General features: G+C 39.1%; 1 protein-coding gene across 1 annotated transcript in view; it reads right to left on the minus strand.

Annotated features, from left to right (window-relative positions):
* Window positions 1–237: 237 nt before the first annotated feature.
* HABP4 (hyaluronan binding protein 4) overlaps window positions 238–21,185 on the minus strand; it is a 36,995-nt gene continuing 16,047 nt past the window's right edge. The window contains exons 6-8 of the mRNA XM_069575735.1: window positions 7,428–7,599; window positions 3,845–4,030; window positions 238–1,609 (exon numbers count right to left, since the gene is read on the minus strand). Coding sequence (XP_069431836.1) covers window positions 1,553–1,609; window positions 3,845–4,030; window positions 7,428–7,599 — 415 coding nt within the window. The 3' untranslated portion in view covers window positions 238–1,552. The remainder of the gene's footprint in view (window positions 1,610–3,844; window positions 4,031–7,427; window positions 7,600–21,185) is intronic.

Consider the following 21,185-nt stretch of genomic DNA (forward strand, 5'->3'; position numbering starts at 1 on the left):
AGATTAGGGTACTCCCGTTCACTGTCTTTTTCTGGGGAGGGGGAATAAAATGACCTTAATACTCAGATTGATAACAAGAATCCAAAAGTAGGCTGTCAACCACAGTGGCTTAATGTGACTAAGGGTTCAGCTCTGATTATTCAACAAAATGTGAAATGACTCCACTGTGGTCTTTCCACATGTTCTTCCCTCTTGACCTGGGTGTCACCAAAAGGATTCAACTCTCTATACACAAAGTTAGGAGGGAATACCAACCTTTATTTACACTTGGGTTCAAGTTCAGAACTGTCATCTTGGACAGTATAGCAAGGCAAAAAAAAGCACAAATCCTGAGACCAAGGTTCAGATTCCAACATGAACGTATCAACTGTGTAACAAGTTTGTGACTGTTCCCCAGTTTCTTCAGTAAAATGGGAAGGGTGTCACCCCAGCTTCCGGGGCTGTTAACAGCTGCCTCTGCCCCAGCCACCATCGCAGCACTACCCACAAGCAGCTAGCTGAACCGCCATGGGCCTCCCGGTCTCAGCCCTGCTGATTAGTGGGGCTAGGGCTAACCCTAACATGCTCCAAAGGCAAGAAAGAGGAACTCGAACTGGTGCAGGGCCGAGTGAGAAAAACTGCATATGGGTATTCAGTGTTATTTACAAGTCTTGCCCAGGACAGGGACAGACAGCCTTCGTACACAGGTGTTGAATTCTGACACTAGCTTTGAGGGAGAAAATCTGCAACACTCTTCCCTGGACCCCTTTTCATTTGATTGGTGGGTTAAATAACATGATTTTAAAGATCATATACTTAATACTCATCCTAAAAACCACCCAAACACTAAATATGCACATTTATACTAAGCATATGTGTATGTGTGTGTTACATACACACAGAAACCACGAGGTAGTTTAAATCACCATGAGAAACCCCAATACTTGCCCTAATTCTCTGCCACAGAGTGGTAACCTTTGAGTGCACAATAGCTATTTAAAATTATTGGTTAAATAAAAAACCAAAAAAATTCCAGGAGAATATAACATTTACAAGTAAATGGTAAATAGAACTGTATTTTAATTTCTTGGTCGCTGAAAACTAGGCTGTGACTGCTTTAAATTAATAGCAGAGTTATATGTATTTCCTCTAATACTGAAGGACACAGCCTTCCGGTATCTATACAATTTACTAAGTAGTCTCAATAGATTCTATTTTACAACTTGCTTTACTCTCCATGCTTTTGTGGAGGATTCAATACAATCTCTATGTACAGGTTTTAAACATTATTTCTGAACTACATTTGGAATTCATTAAATAAAAAAATAATCACCATTATCTACCTTCCTGGGAAAGTGCCAGACTAACCCCCAGCCAGAACTGCTGCTCTTTAGGTGTCTGGAGAAATCCCTGTTCCCACAAACTACCCAGACCAAAAACAGTACAATGAGTTCAAATTACACGGGAAAAAGCAACATCTATTGTTCTTAGAGTCTGACTCTCTTCCCCACAGCAAGAAAAGTCTTCATAGGTATGCCAGTGCTGTTTAAGTTGCCAGGGAAATTGGGCTGTCTCAAGCCAGAGCAGGGAAATCTTCAGGGTCATCCGGGTTTGGAGCAACATCTTGTATCTAAAAAAGAGAAGTTTTGAAACCAACTGTCAGTTCACCCATTCCCACTTGGGTGCAAAAGTGTGTGAAACACAGTACCTACTCTCTCAGTTCAGTTCAGTTCAGTCACTCAGTCATGTCCGACTCTTTGTGACCCCATGAATTGCAGCACGCCAGGCCTCCCTGTCTATCACCAACTCCCGGAGTTCACTCAGATTCACGTCCATCGAGTGGGTGATGCCATCCAGCCATCTCATCCTCTGTCATCCCCTTCTCCTCCTGCCCCCAATCCCTCCCAACATCATGAAGGAACTAACTGAGTAGGGGTAAGCAGCCCAAACGTTGAGGGAGGGAGAGGCCCAGTGGGAAGAGAAGAGTGGCAGGGTCACTCCACGTGAGGCCCTGCTCTGAGCTGCAGCCAAGTTCTGCCCAGACCCTGCAGAGGGGGGCACAGAAGCATGCTTCTCCCTCCTCTGACCCGCTCTGTCCCCACTGCAGGATGGCTGGCAGTGCCTGCCACCCTGCCTCCCCCACGCCCTGCCCTGGCCCTCACTCCCACAAAACCTTACTGTGATCCTTTATTTGCACCTTGCGTGCATGCGTGCTAAGTCACTTCAGTTGTATCTGACTCTTTGCAGCCCTATGGACTATACCCCAACAGGCTCCTTTGTCCATGGGCTTCTCCAGGCAAGAATACTAGAGTGGACTGTCATGCCTTCCTCCAGGGAATCTTCCGACTCAGGGATCAAACCCGTGTCTCATGTATCCTGCATTGGCAGGTGGGTTCTTTACCACTAGCACCACCTGGACCCTTTAGCTCCTCCTTCATCCGATAAACATGACAGAATGTTTGCTACATGGAGATACAAGGATGGTTAAAGACAGTCCTACCCTCAGGAGCTCACAGAGCTCCTGCAGGAGGAGCATACTGGTCACATCAGTAACACATGGCCTGGGACTAGAGGCCCACAGTCGGGGCGTCCAGTGCAACCTGGTGGCCATGCACACATTACAGTTAAGTGACGTCTTCTAGAAGAGAAACTTCTTGAGATAACCACAACAAATGAGCAAAAAGAACAGGATTCTGACACAATGCAACTGTGAAGGCGGGTGGGGCCTGAGGGTGGTGCAGAGCTGGAAGAGCCCAGGTGGGTGGCAGGGTCCCTTGCACCAGAGAGCCACACTGCACCACAGTGGCAGAGCTGCTATTGGAAAGGGGCAGGTGTGTATTTTCTATTTCCAGAATAGATCCTTTTTCCCAACTGGCCTCAAATTTACCCAGAAAAAACACTTGTTTTCGTTCTTGCTGAAGTATAACAAGTTAGACTCCTCCCAGGGGTTGCTCCCTGGAATAAGGGAATCGGCAGCAAAAGGAATATTTCCAAGATCAGCCACAAAGAAGGGGCTTCTCCATTCTCACAAGGACAGCATGGGTGCCTCTGCTGGCCGCTGAACCTTGTGCCCAATTCCCACTAAACAGGTATTGGTATATTTGTTCATAAAACACTGATGAAGCGTCTAGTACAGCTTATATTATACTAGGCACTGGGGAAACCAATCTGTCTTCTGGAGACAGCAGATGCTGACCAACAATTGTACCAGCGATAGTACAATTACAAATGCAGATGGTGCTTCAAAGAAAGGAAGGACTCTGACCTGGTCTGGAAGCCTCCTCTGATGAAGGGAGGTTAGAGGATCTAGCCTAGGTAAACAGGCAAAGGGGTAGGAGGAAGGCCAGCAGGCAGAAAGGCCCCATGGAGTAAGGAACAAGGTTGTCTGTCCCAGAAGTAGGGCAGTGTCAGCTAAAGAGTGGCAAAGAATGGTTTGACGTGAAAAGGTTGCCTTGAAGCTGTTGGAATGATTCTGTCTACACTGAAAGCTTCAGGGCACAGGGTTGCTTACACCACAGTAAGCAACTGTCAGTTGATCTAATTCAATACCAAGCCTGGGGACCTCATCTGATGCACATGCGTGAATTTTTCTCCAGCTCTGAGTGTACAATCATAGCAGACAGACTTCCCTGGAGACCCGGGAGGCCAGGGCTACACAATGGTCTGTATCCAATTGATGCCCATCATGCTGATGACCATTCCAAACACTCTAACATGAGGCCCACACTAGACAGAGGAGAAAGAATGTCCTCTATCTAGATCAGGCCGAACTTGATGATCCTCCAAAATCAAACTATGTAGGCCCAGGGCATCTTCATCCTCTCACTTCAGAAAACCATCCAGGATTTAGAATATACACACTTACCACCACTTCTGCTCTGGGTCCGTAGTTTTCTGCCCTTCTGATCCTTCCCCGGCCTCCCCGTGTGCCACCTCTGGCTCCACGCCCGGGACGAGGGAGGTTACCAAAATTAATCTCCAGCTGGGATGTGATGTCATTGGCTGCTTTCCGGAAAACGTGGGCATCATCTTCATAGTCATCCTTTACCGTCTGAAACACAGTTACAGCATCAGACACAGAACGTACACACGGCCGTCTCCATGGACACTCGCTGGGCTGAGCAGGGGAAGATGCTGCTGCTGCTCTGCTTCCAGCTGCGTGGGTTTTGCACTTTGCAGCCACACGTTCTCATACTGACAGGCCTTCTTTTTTTCTATTTAATGGGAGTGGCTGATTTACAGTGCTGGGGTAGTTTCTGTTGTAACCACAAAGTCAGTCCACTATTGCTGTTGTTCAGTCACTAACTCGTGTCTGGCTCCAACCCAATGAACTGTAGCCCACCAGGCTCCCCTGTCCTTGGGATTCTCCAGGCAAGAATACTGGAGTGGGTTGCCATGTCCTTCTCCAGGGGTCTTCCCGACCCAGGGATCAAACCTGTGTCTCCTGCACCGCAGCTGGATTCTTTACTGCTGAGCCACCAGGAAAGCCCCTGTTGGCTATATAAATGCATAAATCCACTCTTTTAAGATTCTATCACCATACAGATTATCATAGAGTATTGAACAGAGTTCCCTAAACTATACAGTAGGTTCTCAATAGTTACCTGCTTTATACACAGTAGTGTCATAGTCTTAATTCAAGCATTTTTGAACTTACTTCAAGTCAGACCAAATTTCTATCAGTTTAGTAGGTTCAGATGTAAGATTTAACATGACTAACAGAAATCCTATATATGTTGCATATCTAAGTGTATTTTGCTGAGACTGAAAAGTTTTAGTTCCTGCCTTTTGTTTTGTTCACAAATGCTACTTTGATAAATAAGGAAAATTCACCTTCCTAGAAAAGAACTTGATGGAGAAACTGCTCTCAACATGGGTACTGACTGTACAAATACCATATGTCAAAAACAGGATGATTTACAGTAAATAATTTCGACTCAAAAATATATGGAAAGAGTAACAACAGTATGATTATCTAAGGGTTGCTACCAAGGCTGAATAAAGAACTCAGGCTGCTTTTTAAAAACCGCCTTAGTTAAAATTCTTTGAGAATATACATTTTATTGTATGGGGCCTTCCCTTGTAGTAGCTCAGATGGTAAAGAAACGGCCTGCAATTCAGGAGAGCTGGGTTCAATTTCTGGGTTGGGAAAATCCCCTGGAGAAGGAAATGGCAACCTTCTCCAGTACTCTTGCCGGGAGAATCCCATGGACAGGGGAACCTGGCAGGCTACAGGCCATGGGATCACAAGAGTCAGACATGAATCAAGAGGTCAAATTAGTTTTGTCTCTTGATAAAACAGTATTAATAAACCTTCAAATTTGATTTGGTTTCAATTCCTAACAACGAATGAAACTTCTCACTTGTAAGTAAAATATAAACCTACAGAGAAATATAAACCTGCAGAAAATAGGCCAATGATTACGGATGAGAATCTCCAAAGTGTTATATGGTTAAACATCCATTTGCTTGTCCAGCAAATGGAATCAAATCTCCCAGAGCACGTATTTCCCTTTTGGCCTTATGTTTACTCCAGGCTTCATGTTTAAATTTGTGTCCTTAGACAGATGTACTCTTGAAGCTAAAAAGATGAAGGAAAGAACAATTCAGGAACACTTGCACTCTGACAACAAGATAAACACACAAAAAATGTAACAGGCAAAATAATAAACTACTGCCTGATTTAGAAAACAGTTGGCTGTCCAGGCACCTCAGCAGAGACACAGCTTCCCAGTAAGAAGGCACAGCTTGCAGGGGAAGTTGAGTGAGCAAATTGCCAGGCCAAAGTGCTTTAAGGGCCCGCTCTACTCATAGGCTACTGTTAGGTCTTAACTTTGGCAAGAACAGAGCTCCAAGGAAACAAGAGGTATTATTCTAGTGCTTTTGTTCTCTTTAGTGTATCCAGAACAAAGTAGTGACACCACGATTTGGCTTCTGTCTCTTTAAGAACAATTCCTGGCTGAAATCATCAATGCTGTAAGGTTAATAAGTACCAAAGATGTGTGCCTTACTGAGACCAAGCTCCATGACTCAGCTAACCCAGTTGCTTCAAAGATTCCAGGAGACCTCTCTTAGAAGCCAGTGAAGATGAATCTGGTGTGGATTAAGAAGAACAGCTTCTATTTTTACTTAACATGTCAGCTGCACATTTCAAATCCTGACAGCACAATTGTTTTAGGCAAAACTTTATTTACAAAAAAAGTAAGTGGATAGGGAAAAAAAAACCCAACCCAACTAGCTGATAGACTTGTAAAAAGACCTCACAGAGCTTTCTGAGAGAATAAGGCTCTGGCCTTGTATGTGTACAAAAAGCCTTTTCTAGAGGAACAGCTCAAAACACAGACTCCTGGAATTTGGACTGATGGAAAGAGGAGGTAGGAAGGAATCCAGTATCATAAATGATCCCCTAGAGAAACTATTCATAAAAAGAATATAACTAACCAAAATATAAATGGGAACACAGACAAATCTACATAGTATAAAACTCCTGATTTTCAAATGGAAAATCAAGGAATAACATCAAGCAGAGAGGAAGAGTGCTCACCACCATCATTGACACAGAGACTGGTATCAAGATAAATAGCTGTGACTGAATGATACTAACTCTAAATTTTAAAATTACAATGCGTCAGTGTACCCTCCCTTAAGTTTAGGAATGCAAATAGAATGTGGTTAAATAACTCTCTGACCATCCTTATCAATATATGCTGTAAGATATTTTCAAAGCTGAAGCCGCCAACAAGTAGGTGAACACAAACCATGTAAAATCACATCTTAAGAATGAGTTAGCAATCCCAAATGGATAGCTGGCCATGCTAGCAGTGCCTGTCCTGGGGGAGGGACTTCAGGGGTCCTCTGGCGAATTTCTGCAGAGGGAGCAAAGCTACTGCAAAATCACAAGAAAGGATTCACCCAACTCTGACTGGTTTAAAGTGATCAACTAGCTTCAGTTAAACACGCTTATTAAGAATTAGAACTGAAAAATAACACTGAATCACTTTTCTGTACACCTGAAACTATAAAAATACTGTAAATCAACTATACTTGAATTTAAAAAAAAGAATCATAACTGAAGCTAATTTAATCACGAAAATGCCTAGTAGTTATCCTATGAAATGGCATCATTCAGGGAAACATTCTGGATCTCTCTTTTGACACCAAATTGAAATGCAACTAAAACACACAGTGTAAGCACAGTCTTCACACAGTTCTGGAGTGAGCAGAAAATGTGCTCACTATAACTGCTTTGGATCAAGTATTAATGGGTCAATTTTTTTTTCATTTAATAAAAATATAGTAAAATTAGGCATGCATGGTTACTCTTAGGTTGAAACAGACACATCTGATTACTATAATGTTGAAACTAGAATATCAGCTACTAATGTTCCATTTCATTTTCAATAAGGTAACAATGAAGATTACCTCTAGATATAAAACATCATGCTTACATCATCTCTATATTTAGACTTGTGTATCACCACTGCTTTGGAAGGGACAGTAGACTCAGGTTTCCGGATGTTAAATTCAGGCTTTGGTCTGGTCTGTTCTTGAAGATTTTTCCACTCATCTAGGGTCATCTCTTGAACTTGAGTTTCTTCTTCTATCTCCAACTCAGGAACTCTATAAAGAAGTATAATCATAAAGAATAATTTTTGATAGGTCTGAAATGTCTATTTTATGAAAGAGGAAGTCATACCCATTAGTTTAATGTACTTTCACAGAACTCCATCTCAGATTTAAATAAGGTAAGAAAATCTTTGAACCATAAGCTTCCTTATTTTCATAATTTTATGCCATCACTCCCAATTGAAGATACTCCCTGTCTGTGTTCAAAGCAGTCTTTGAAAAATGGGAATATAACCATCCCAGTGACATTAATATTATACTCACCACCAAGCATTCCCTTCCCATATGGCATTACATACAAAATGAGATAATTGTAGAAACAAATGGGAGAAGCTATTGAGACAAAACATATATAGAGAACCATGAACAGAGGTTATAAACACAAATGCATTCTTTTGTAAATGTCATCCTTAAATTCATGAATTCTTAAAAAAGACAGACATATATAACAATGAAACAAAATTTAATGTCTAGAAATAAGCCCTCATATTTATGAACAATTAATTTTTTTGACCAGGGTGCCAAAAACCATTATTTTACACGTGGATATTAAGTTTTCCCAGCAACAGTTGTTGAAAAGTTATTTCTCCTTTGAATTAAGTTGAACTTCTACCTCATACCATAAGTATAGGAGCCAAAAGTATAAAACTCTTCGAAGAAAATATAGGCATACACCTTGGATTAGGCAATGGCTTCCTAGACACAACACTGAAAGCATAAGCATCAAAAGAAAAAGCAGATAAACTGGACATCACCAAAACTGAAAACCTGCATGCTGTAAAAGGATACCATCAAGAAAGTGAAAGGATAACTCACAGAATGGGAGAAAATATTTGCAAACCATTTATCTGATAAGGGACTTAGATCTAGAATACAAAAAGGATGCTTACAACTCAATATAAATAAATGACACAACTAAAAAAAGTGCAAACGTCAAAACAATGAATGTACACTTATTTTTGCACATTTCACAATATGTAAATTCTATATCAGTTTAGGTGGTAGGAATAGGTATGTTTGCAAATTTTCACACATGCAATGTTGGAAAAATACTAATATGAAAATATATCCCAGCAACTTCCCTGGTGGTCCAGAGGATAAGGCTCCATGCTCCCTATGCAAGTGGCCTGGGGTTCAATCCCTGGTCAGGGAACTAGAGCCCACATGCTGCAACTAAGAGTTCACATGCTGTGATGAAGATAAAAGATCTGGTGTACAGCAACTACGACCCAGCACAGTCAAGTAAATAAATATTTAAAATGAAGACATATCCCAAATATACACTGGCAAAAATATAAAAAGATATTAAATTTTGTAATCTCAAATACTGGAAATGACCCAAAATCATCTGGAGAAAATCTTGGTGGAAAAATTATAGACATCAAACATGAATACTAAGCAGCTAAAAAAGAATCAGAAATACATATATTGCTATGGGGCACCTCCTGGATATACTGATAAACAGCAAGGTAGAATATATGTTTCCATTCACCTAAGGAATACAACATACAAATATATATATACAGATTTTTAAAATAAAATCATAATATACACCAGGGAAAGAACAGGGATATATGCTAACTGGAAAATATCATGTCTTAACAGATTATACTTTGGAAACATGTAAATATTTTGTATAATCATAAAACATTTAAATTCAATATCTAAAATTTGGGAACAAGATTAATCAAATTAACCTAATTGTTTACCACACTGGCGAAAAAAGCATCAGAAAAAAGCTATTTAAAGTGCCTTGAAATATAAATTTGATTTTTCATCTCTATATATAACTTTTTAATAATCATGTTACTGAAGATAGTATTGGTAATGTTATGAATATTTGTCGTGTGTGTAGCAAATGATAGTACAATGTTACTGACAACTGGGATTTTCAGCATGGAAGAAAAAGAAAAACAAATGTAAGAAAGTTTAGCTAAAATCTTATACTCCTAAATTTCAAATGAAAATAATGAATAAACTCATAGTATATTTTATCATAAAAATGTTTGTGTATATGTGTACCTTCTCAGCTCATCCACTTAAATGTACTAGAAACAGTTAAGAATCTAGTAGTAGTAAGTAACCCCAGTGCTTAGATTATGGTTTCTAAATACCATAATCTATCTTTTAAGTTTATTTTATGGAAGTACAGTTAATTTACAACAAACAGTAAAGTGATTCAGTTATATATAGTTACACACTCTTCTTCATATTCTTTTCCATTATGCTTTATCACAGGATATAGAATTCCGTGCTATATAGTAGAACCTTGTTATTTATCCATTCTATGTAAAATAGTTCATATCTACTAATTCCAAACTCCATCCGATCTACTCTTCCCCAACACCCACTCCCCCTTGGCAACCACAAGTCTGTTCTCCATGTCTGTGAGTCTGCTTCTGTTTCATAGATAAGTTCACTGGTATCATATTTTAGATTCCACCTGTAAGTGTTACCATACAGTTCTAAATACCATATTCTATTAAAGGACTCTGGCTCCCTGGAAAAGTGACTCAGTATAAGGCGTGAACTACAGATGATGAGTCATAAACATGTCTTTCCAGAGAGCAAGCAAGCTATCCAAGATTACTGAATGTGTGTCAGAAGCATCAAGGATCAACTTGAAGAGGCTCCCTTCAGTCAAAACATGGATCAGTTTAAGTACCAATAAGCATAAAATCTCAGTGGACTAAAACACATCAGATATGTTTAAATCTCTAAGTTTATAACAACACTTAAAAAAAGTCACTGGCACCTTAGAAAGATATGAGGGAGCCAACTCATTCTGAAAATGAGTAAAAGTGAAATATGTTTTATTATCCTTCATTTCCTTAACAAACTTACACCTCACTGTAAGCAACTAGTTCTAGGTAAGTTTTCCTTTATAGATCATCCCAGCTACTTAAAATAAAGAAAGAATGATAGAGTTAGACTACCACTAATTTGCAGGCCTAATAAATCAATGGATAAAGGAAATGATAAGCAGTAGCCTTTCATAAACTTTGCAACAATCTTACCAAAAAGTTGAGCCTGAATTTGATCAAACCTCTGCCTCTCACTATTAGTATTAAGAAAAAATTTTAAAAATAGGAATAACAGAGAAACATGTTCTACTACTCTATAATGCCATGCTGGATTTGGCTTGCACTAAATTTGTACGCAGGTCAGGAAGCAACAGTTAGAACTGGACATGGAACAACACACTGGTTCCAAATAGGAAAAGGAGTACGTCAAGGCTGTATATTGTCACCCTGCTTATTTAATTTATATGCAGAGTACATCATGAGAAATGCTGGGCTGGAAGAAGCACAAACTGGAATCAAGATTGCCGGGAGAAATATCAATAACCTCAGATATGCAGATGACACCACCCTTATGGCAGAAAGTAAAGAAGAACTAACGAGCTTCTTGATGAAAGTGAAAGAGGAGAGTGGAAAAAGTTGGCTTAAAGCTCAACATTCAGAAAACGAAGATCATGGCATCTGGTCCCATCACTTCATGGGAAATAGATGGGGAAACAGTGGAAACAGTGTCAGACTTTATTTTTTTGGGCTCCAAAATCACTGCAGATGGTGATTGCAGCCATGAAATTCAAAGACGCTTACTCCTTGGGAAAAAAGTGATGACCAACCTAGACAGCATATTCAAAAGCAGAGACATTACGTTGCCAACAAAGGTCCGTCTAGTCAAGGCTATGGTTTTTCCTGTGGTCAGGTATGGATGTGAGAGTTGGACTATGAAGAAACCTGAGTGCCGAAGAATTGATGCTTTTGAACTGTGGTGTTGGAGAAGACTCTTGAGAGTCCCTTGGACTGCAAGGAGATCCAACCAGTCCATTCTGAAGGAGATCAGCCCTGGGATTTCTTTGGAGGGAATGATGCTAAAGCCGAAACTCCAATACTTTGGCCACCTCATGCGAAGAGTTGATTCATTGGAAAAGACTCTGATGCTGGGAGGGATTGGGGGCAGGAGGAGAAGAGGACGACAGAGGATGAGATGGCTGGATGGCATCACTAACTCAATGAACGTGAGTCTGAGTGAACTCCAGGAGTTAGTGATGGACAGGGAGGCCTGGCGTGCTGCGATTCATGGGGTTGCAAAGAGCTGGACACGACTGAGCAACTGAACTGAACTGAACTGAACTGAAGTAATAACAGCCAATATTTTTTTCAGGAATTTTGTGATTTGGCAGTTAAATACAGTTGTTAAAAATTAACTTATAGAGAGAAGAACTATAATTCTGCAGCCTCCAAAATGAAAACCACAATCACAGAAAGTTAAACAAAAATTAAAAGGCAGAGGGTTATGTCCCAGATGAAGGAACAAGATAAAACCTCAGAAAAAAAAAAAAAAAAGCTACAGAAAGGTGAAGATAGGCAACCTTCCAGAGAAAGGATTCAGAGTAATGATACTGAAGATGATCCAGGATCTTGGGGGCAGGGGGCTGGGAAATGGAGAAGATGCAAGAAATATTTAACAAACACCCAGAAGAACTAAAGAACATATGAACAGAGATGAATAGTACACTGGAAGGAATCAGTAACAGGATAACTGAGACAGAAAAATGGATAAGTGACCTATAAGACAGAATGGTGAAAATCACTGCTGTGGAACAAAATGTAGATAAAAGAATGAGAAGAAATGAAGACAGTCCAAGAGACCTGTGGGATAACATTAAATGCACCAACACTTGCATTATAGGGGTCCCAGGAGGAAAAGAGAGAAAGGGCCCAAGTAAACACTGGAAGAAATAATAGTTTAAAACTTACCCAACATGGAAAAGGAAATAGTCAACCATGTCCAGGAAGCACAGAGAGTCCCGGGAAGGATAAACCCAAGGAGGAACACACTGGGACACACAGTAATCAAACTGACAAAAATTAGAGACAAAATACTAAAAGCAACAAGGGAAAACCGATAAATAACGTAACATACAAGGGAACTCCCAGAAGGTTATTGGCTGATTTCTGAACACAAACTGCAAGCGAGAAGGGAATGGCACGAAATATTTAAAGTGATGAAAGAGCACCTACAAACAAGAATACTCTCCACAGTGAGGCTCTCATTCAGATTTGACAGAGAAATAAAAAGACTTTTCAACAAGCAAAAGTTAAGATAATTCAGCACCACCAAACCAGCTTTATAACAAATGCTAAAGGAACTTCTCTATGTAGGAAACAACAAAAGGAAAAGACCTAAAGAAACATACTCAAAACAATTTTAAAAATGGTAATAGGAACATACATATTGATAACTAATGCAATTATTGATTAATCAAAATAATGAAATGCACCAACCAAAAGACATAGACTGGTTGGGTAGATTCAAAAACAAGACCCATATATATGCTGTCTATAGGAGATCCACCTCAGACCTGGGGACACATACAGACTTAAAGTAAGAGGATGGGAGAAGGTATTCCACACAAACAGAAATCAAAAGAAAGCTGGAGTAGCAATACTCATATCAGACAAAATGGATTTTAAAACAAAGACTTGTTACAAGAGACAAAGGAGGAGGACTACTACATAATGATCAAAGGAACAATCCAAGAAAATATAATAATTCTAATTATATATGCACCCCAAAACAAAGGAACACCTTAATATGTAAGGCAAATACTAACAACCATAAAAGGAGAAATTGACAATAATACAATAATTTTTTAAAAACTACAGTAATAATGGGGGACTTTAACACCCCACTTCCATCAATGGACAGATCATCCAAACAGAAAATTAATAAGGAAACACAGGCCTTAAATGACACATTAGACCAGATGGACTTAATTGATATTTATAAAGCATTCTATCCCAAATAGCAGATTACACAAGTGCACATGGAACATTCTACAGGATGGACCATATGCTGGGGAACAAGATGGCCTTGATAAATTTAAGAAAATTGAAACCATATCAACCAATTTTTCTGATCATGATGCTATGAGATTAGAAATAAACTACAAGAAGTAACTATAAAAAACAGAAACATATGGCAGCTAAACAATATGCTACTAAACAACCAATGGATTACTGAAGAAATCAAAGAGAAAATTAAAAAAAAATACAGACAAATGAAAATGAAAGTTCAATGGTCCAAACAAGAAGAATGGTCAAGAAACAAGAAAAATCTCAACTAAACAACTTAAACGTACACCTAAAACAACTAGAGAAAGAAGAACCAAACAAAACCTAAAGTCAGTAGAAGAAACTATAAATATCAAAGCAGAAATAAATGAAACAGAGACAAAGAAAACAACTGCAAAGATCAATGAAACTAAAAGCCAGTTCTTCACTTTAGATAAGTTTGACTTAATTGATATTTATAGAGCATCCCATCCAAAAGCAGCAGACTACACATTCTTCTCAAGTGCACGTGGAACCTTCTCCAGGACTGACCACATGCTGGGCCACAAGGTGAGCCTTGGTAAATTTAAGAAAATAGAAACCATATTAAGCATCTTTTCTGATCACAATGAAAGGAGATTAGAAATAAACTACAAGAAAAAGACTCTAAAAAACCCAAACACGTGGCAGCTAAACAATATGCTACTAAACCATCACTGGATCATTGATGAAATCAAAGAGATATACATGAAAATGTATATCCACAGAAATGTTTACAGAAGCTTTATTTATAATAGCAAAAACTGTAAGTCATCTAAATGATCCATCATCAGGTAGATAGTTAAGCAAATATTGGTCTATCTGTAAAGTGGATAAATAGGAGGAAACTGTTGACACATTTAACAACCTGGATGCATCTTAAAATATGCATGCTTAGTAAATAATATAGACAAAAAAAGAATACAAAAAGAATACACGCTGTATGATCCCATTCATATAAAATTATAGCAATTGCAAACTAATGACAAAAATGTAGGTCACTGGTTGCCTAAGGGGAAGGGGCAGGAGGGAGGGATTACAAAGGGATACAAAGAAACTTTCTGGACTGACAGATGTGCTCATTACTTTGATTGTTTGAAACCTGTAAAACTATATATACTAGATACGTGCTGTTTACCGAATTCAGATTATACCTCAGTAACATTGTTTTACTAATAAAAATATATTAAAAACATACCCATTAAAATGTATATTTCAATATTAATTCAAACAAATAAGTTGTTTTAAGAAAAGATTTTAAGATAATCAGGGAAACTCAGAAACTGACTAGATATTTAATGAGATTAAGGGATTGCTTAAAAATTTTAGATGAGATAATGATATTCCAGTTATTTTCTTTATTCTGAAACATTTTTGGATGATATGTAATATATCCTGGGAGTAGAAGAAGTGGGTAGAGAAATCTATGAAACAAGAACGACCATGATTTGGTAACAATTCAATTTCAATTACTTACTTGGAGTTTCAGTATACATTTTTTTCTATAACTTTTAACAAAAAGAGCTAAAAACAAAGAAATATTAAGGAGTCATGAGGGGTTTTGTAGCCTATTTGTGACAGAATTAAGAAATATGTGGGGCTGGTGCACGGGGATGACCCAGAGAAATGTTATGGGGAGGGAGGTGGGAAGGGGGTTCATATTTGGGAACGCATGTACACCCGTGGTGGATTCATGTCAATGTATGGCAAAACCAATACAGTATTGTAAAGTAAAATAAAGTAAAAATAAAAATTTAAAAAAATGATTTAAGAAAATTTAAAAAAAGAAATTTGTGGAACTGGATGCTACAAATTTGAGGATTCTTTTGTAACTAACATAACCTAATAGAAGTTAATAAATTCCAAAAAATTCAGTGAGAATGGATTCTGTCATTTTAGCAAAGACTAAAAATGTGGAGTCCACATTTGGCTCAGAGGGTAAAGCGTCTGCCTACAATGCAGGAGACTCGGATTCAATCCCAGGGTCAGGAAGATGCCCTGGAGAAGGAAATGGCACCCCACTCCAGTACGCTTGCCTAGAAAATCCCAGGGACGGAGGAGCCTGGTAGGCTACAGTCCATGGGGTTGCAAAGAGTCGGACACAACTGAGCGACTTCATTGCACTTCACTTTAGCAAAGACTGGATATTCAACAAGAGATACAGCTAATTCTGTTTCAGGAAGGACTAATGCAAGTATATTTCTAAGTTATAAAAGCATCATACTGCTATCAGTCTAAAGTCAACAACCCTTTTTTTTAATAATTCAAATACATTATAATAAATACATTTTTGAATAATTCAAATATATTTATAATAAATATTTATATTTATTTTATATTTTATATTTTGGCTTATGACAGAAAAATTTTGGAGAGAATTTTCCATCAAAAGTGCTTATAAACATAAGGTGTCAAATGTATGACTTGCGAACAATGCTATATGTAAAATTGATAATAATACATTTTATTTCTAAATGAGTGAAATTACAAAAGAAATAGAAAGCTGTTTTACCAACAGTTACCTTTATGTAGAAATAAATGGGTAATAATGCTAACATTCACTGCATGTTTACTAGGTGCCAGATGCTCTTCAAAGTGCTTTACATTAATTTGCCTGTGATAATTAATCCCACAAGTTCGATAAAATTAATAGCTCCATTTTACAGGTAAGAAAATCAAGAAGGGAGATCATACAGCTAACAAATAGCTAACAAGTTTCACATGCAATCATTCTATCTCCAAAGCCCACATTCAGCCTCTATGCTATGTAGGGAATAAAAGGGCAGAAAAAATGCTTAGATGGAAGACAGTTGAGATTCGGACAGAGAAAGCATACAAATCTTCAATACAAATGTCAAAACCTCCATTCAGGCAGTTATCTTTTCACCTGGATATGTCAATCAAGGAAAAGTGGGTTCTAGACATAAAACTTTACTCAGTGAATACCTGACTGGAGCACATGGATCTAATCTAACATGTAAATAATACCACCTACTTCCTTCCAAAGCACTGAAAGGGACGAGAATTTCATGATAACCTTTGAGTTCCTTATAAATTTGCTATAAAAATTTTTAAAGAGATATAGTCCTGCATTAAGAAAACTCAGTACATAATGATATTCATTGTCTAAGCAAATATGCTTGGAAACAAAGTACAAAATAATTCATTGCAGATATTTTTTAATAATGCTTCCTCACCATTCTCTTCTCATGGTTAATAATTTTTAAGGAAGGAAGGCAGTTGTTGATCCATATTACTGAACAGGGAAATCCTCAGTGATCCTGGTAACTCTTTCCCTGCTTACAGAACCACCTTCTCCCATTTGCAGTTCTTAATAGCAAGTTAATCTAAATGGCATTCTTAACCTTTCCTACCACTCAGTATAGGGCTTCTCAGGTGGTTCAGTGGTAAAGAATCCACCTGTCAATGCAAGAGACGCAAGTTTGACCTCTGGGTCGGGAAGATCCCCTGGAGAAGGAAATTACAACCCACACTAGTATTCCTGCCTGGAAAATTCCATGGACAGAGGAGCCTGGCAGGCTACCCACGGAGTCTCAACGAGTCAGACACAACAGAGCACGCCCGTGCCACTCAGTACAGTTAAGAATATGAGTGTTTGTGCTACAAGAGCTGGTTCAAATTCTGGCTCTGCTGCCTACAAAAAATAAGTTGTCTAACCTATATGTCTCAGCATTAGAATAATTAACAGTACCTTCTCCTTCACAAGCAGCAAAAGATTAAGTGAGTTAAACCATAGAAGCACTTAGAGCAGTTGCTGGCATACAAAAAATGCTCGGTAAATGTTCAGTTTATTCTTAAAGCAAAACACAGTTAGTTGTCACAGGTATCCTTGGACATTAGCACACCACAATACAAGAAACATATAATACTTCTGTAATGAATCAAGGAAGGAAGGAAGGTCATAACACATATAATTGTCAACAAAATGTGTCCAATTTGAGGAAAATCTATGCACTCTGGGTCATAGGTTTGAGCATATGTGAGGGTACATTAAATTTACCAACTAAGCGGCACAGTAGTAAAGAATCTGCCTGCTAATGCAGGAGACCCCCAGAGATGCAGGTTTGATTCCTGGGTCGAGAAGATCCCCTGGAATAGGAAATGGCACTACACTCTAGTATCCTTGCCTGTAAAATTCCAAGGGCAGAGAAGCAGAAGCAGAAATCTACAGTCCACGGGGTGCAAAGATTCAGACACAACTGAGCACAGCGGTAAATATGAAACCAAGAGTCTCACTGAATATACATTCTGGCTTGATCAATATCCAGACAAAGCTGAGACCAGAGTGCATCTCCATCCTAAGATGTATTTACAAGCCTCATTTTGAAACTATAAAAAACTATAATTGTATTATTAGAAATGTTAGTAGTAATAATTTTAAAATTTGACAAGGCAGTGCAGAAACATGAATTTCTCAGTGTGCTCAGCAACTAGAGCACAGCTGCTGTGCACTGCAGCTCCTGCAAATCTAAATGGATGCTCACTGTCCACCATGGTCAGCAGAGAGAGAGAGATTTGCTGACTAGCTCCACCAGGATATCGCAGACAAAGAGACTGCCACCAGAATCATTAAGTATTTATTTTGTCTTTCAGAATAACTGATTTAATTGAAAGATTTTATCTAACACTATGAATGCTAGAATACCTCAATTAATTCTAAAGGTTATAATTATCCTATAATTTATTATCATTCTGCCTTATATTATCTGAACTTGTATAAATGGTTTACTGGCTCAAAAAGGATCCAATTTTTCTGAGGGTATCTAGTTAACTCACTTCTTAACATTCATATACACTGTTGATCTATTTCTTTGGTTAACTCGCTGTCTAAATATTCATATTAACTATTAATCTATTTCTTTAATTAAATATACTTCTTAGTTGTTTTGAATAGTAAATTAACAGCTTTCACAATCATCAATCATTGCAGCACTTTACTCTTGTAACAAGTAACAATAATAATAGTAGATATTTATATAGCTGGCCCCACTCTACTTGAAACTCATGCACACCTAATCAACCCTTCTGACAGCCTTCAGATGTAGGTGCTATTATTATTCTCATTTTACAGATGGAAAGAACTGAGGCACAGAAAGATGAAATAACTTGCCCAAACTAGTAAATAGCAGGCTAGGATTTGAACCCAGAACACTGGCTCAGAGTCTCTGCTCTTAACCACTGGACACCCTGCCTCTTCACAGCGGAAGGATGAGTAAGAAGAGTTAAATAAATAGGTGAAGGGGCTGTAGAGGAGAAGTATAGAAAAACAAGAGAACAGCATTTGTGAAAGCTTTTTGGCAGGTATGTCTTAGGAGCTAGAGAAAGGTGCTTGCAAACAAGAAAAAGGGCCATGTGGTAAACATGTGGAGAAGGCATAGGCGTGTTGAACTAGAGGGCTCTTTGGGGATCAGACCACATAGGACTGCGCAGGTCAGGGCAAGGGACAGAAAAAGGACAGGAAGCCACTGGGGGTAGGGTCTTAGTGGGAGCATGCCGATCAGAATGGCAGTGTGAAAGCCACTTTGGGGTGGAACAGGTTGATAGAAGCTGAGAATACAGGGAGCCCCCTTGGGAGCTCTGGTGAGAGAACAGACAGCAGTAGCTGAGACTAAGATGGTGAGTGGAGATGGTAGATATAAAAAGGTACAAATCCTCAGGGTAGAGTGACAGGTTGGATTCTGGAGAGACAGCAGGTCAAGAAGAAGGAAACCTCAAGAATGACTCCTAGGTTTCTGGTTTATGCAACTGGATAAGTGCTGATGCTGTTCTGAAAGACAGAAACACCGAATGTGAATGGGGGCTTCCCTGGTGGCATAGACGGTAAAAAATCTGCCTGCAATGCGGGAGAGCTGGGTTCAATCCCTGGGTTGGGAAGATGCCCTGCAGGAGGGCATAGCAACCCACTCCAGTATTCTTGCCTGGAGAATCCCCATGGACAGAGCAGCCGGGCAGGCTACAGTCCATGGGGTTGCAAAGAGTCAAACACGACTGAGTGATTAAGCACACACTGAAGATGGGGCCTGTGGAACTTAGTTCTGGCCAGTGGGCATGAGGAGCATTTGGGATATCGATGGGGAGGTGTCCAGGAGACAGATGGACACACGGGCCTAGAATCCATATTGAAGGTTGGAGCCAGAGGTATATGTTCCGGAGTCAGGAGATAAATGACAATTCAAGCTGCAGGAGTGCATGAGACCTTATAAACAGACATTAGACACATAGAAGAGGGTCTAAGGCAGAGCCCTGAAGAACTCAACATTTTAAAAGAGCAGAAAGACAAGGCTAAGCCTGCAAGCGAAGAACTGATGGTTGTGGTTAAGTGGAAATCAACACAGGCATACCTTGTTTTATTGTGCTTCATAGAGTCTGCCTTTTTTGTTTGTTTTTCACAAAGTTTTCTTTTTTAAAAAAACCTTCTATTTTTTTTAATTGAAGGATAATTGCTTTACAATATTGTGTTGGCCTCTGCCATACATCAGCATGAATCAGCCACAGGTATATATATGTTCCCTCCCTCCTGAATCCCCCTCCCATCTCCCATGCCATCTCACCCCTCTAAGTTGTCACAGAGCACTGGGTTGAGCTCCCAGATGCTGCCTTTTTAACATATTAAATATCTGTGGCAGCCCAGGCTAGCAGCACTATTTTCTCAATAGTATTTGCTCACTTGATGTCTCTGCGTCTTTGGTAATTCTCGAAATATTTCAAACTTTTCATTACTATTATATTTGTCATGATGATCTGTGATCTAAGATCCATAGACATTACTAATGTAGTTATTTTGGAATCCACCAATTGCACCCACACAAGACAATGAACATAGTGAGTAATTGCTATACGTGATTCTGACTGCTCCACTAACTGGTCTTTCCATCTCTCTCCTGGTGCCTCCCTATTCCCTGAGACACAATAATATTGAAATTAAGCCAACTAATAACCCTATAATGGCCTCAAAGTGTTCAAATGAAGAGTCAATCAATATGGCAAGCTTCATTGTTGTCTTATTTTAAGAAACTGCGTAGTCACCCCAACCTTCAACAACCACCACCTCCATCAGTCACCAGCAACAACATCAAGGCAAGACCCTCCACCAGCAAAAAGATTATAACTCACTGAAGACACCAATGATGGCATCTTTTAGCAATAAAGTATTTTTAACTTAAGGTATGCACATTGGTTTTTTTAAGACACAATGCTATTGTGCACTTAATAGACTATGCTATAGTGTAAACATGATTTTTACATGCACTGGGAAACCAAAAACCATTATGTGACTCGCTTTATTGTGATATGAGCTTTAATGAGGTGGTTTGGAATCAAACTCACAATATCTCTGAGGTATGCTTGTAAAGTCAAACGTTCTGAGAGATCAAGAAAGTTGTAGACTGAAATATGTTAGGTCTGGAGACATGTGGTGACTGTTTCAAAAGAAGTGAGGATGAAATGAAGGGGAAGTAAAGGGGAAGAAATGAGGAAAGAGTGCACACAACCCCGAAAAGGAAGGTGAATGAGAATGTAGGGGCAACGAGAGGCTTAAAACAAGAGAGACGTAGCACATATAAAATGCTGATTGGAAGACCAGATTTGGGGGGAAGAAGGTGAGTATGTCTAAAAAGGAAAGAGCTAACTGAGATTTCAGTGAAGTCAGAAGGAAATACGAACCAAAGGCTGAAG

The sequence above is a fragment of the Ovis canadensis genome, chromosome 2, assembly GCF_042477335.2.
Source record: "Ovis canadensis isolate MfBH-ARS-UI-01 breed Bighorn chromosome 2, ARS-UI_OviCan_v2, whole genome shotgun sequence".
Taxonomy (NCBI): Eukaryota; Metazoa; Chordata; class Mammalia; order Artiodactyla; family Bovidae; genus Ovis; species Ovis canadensis.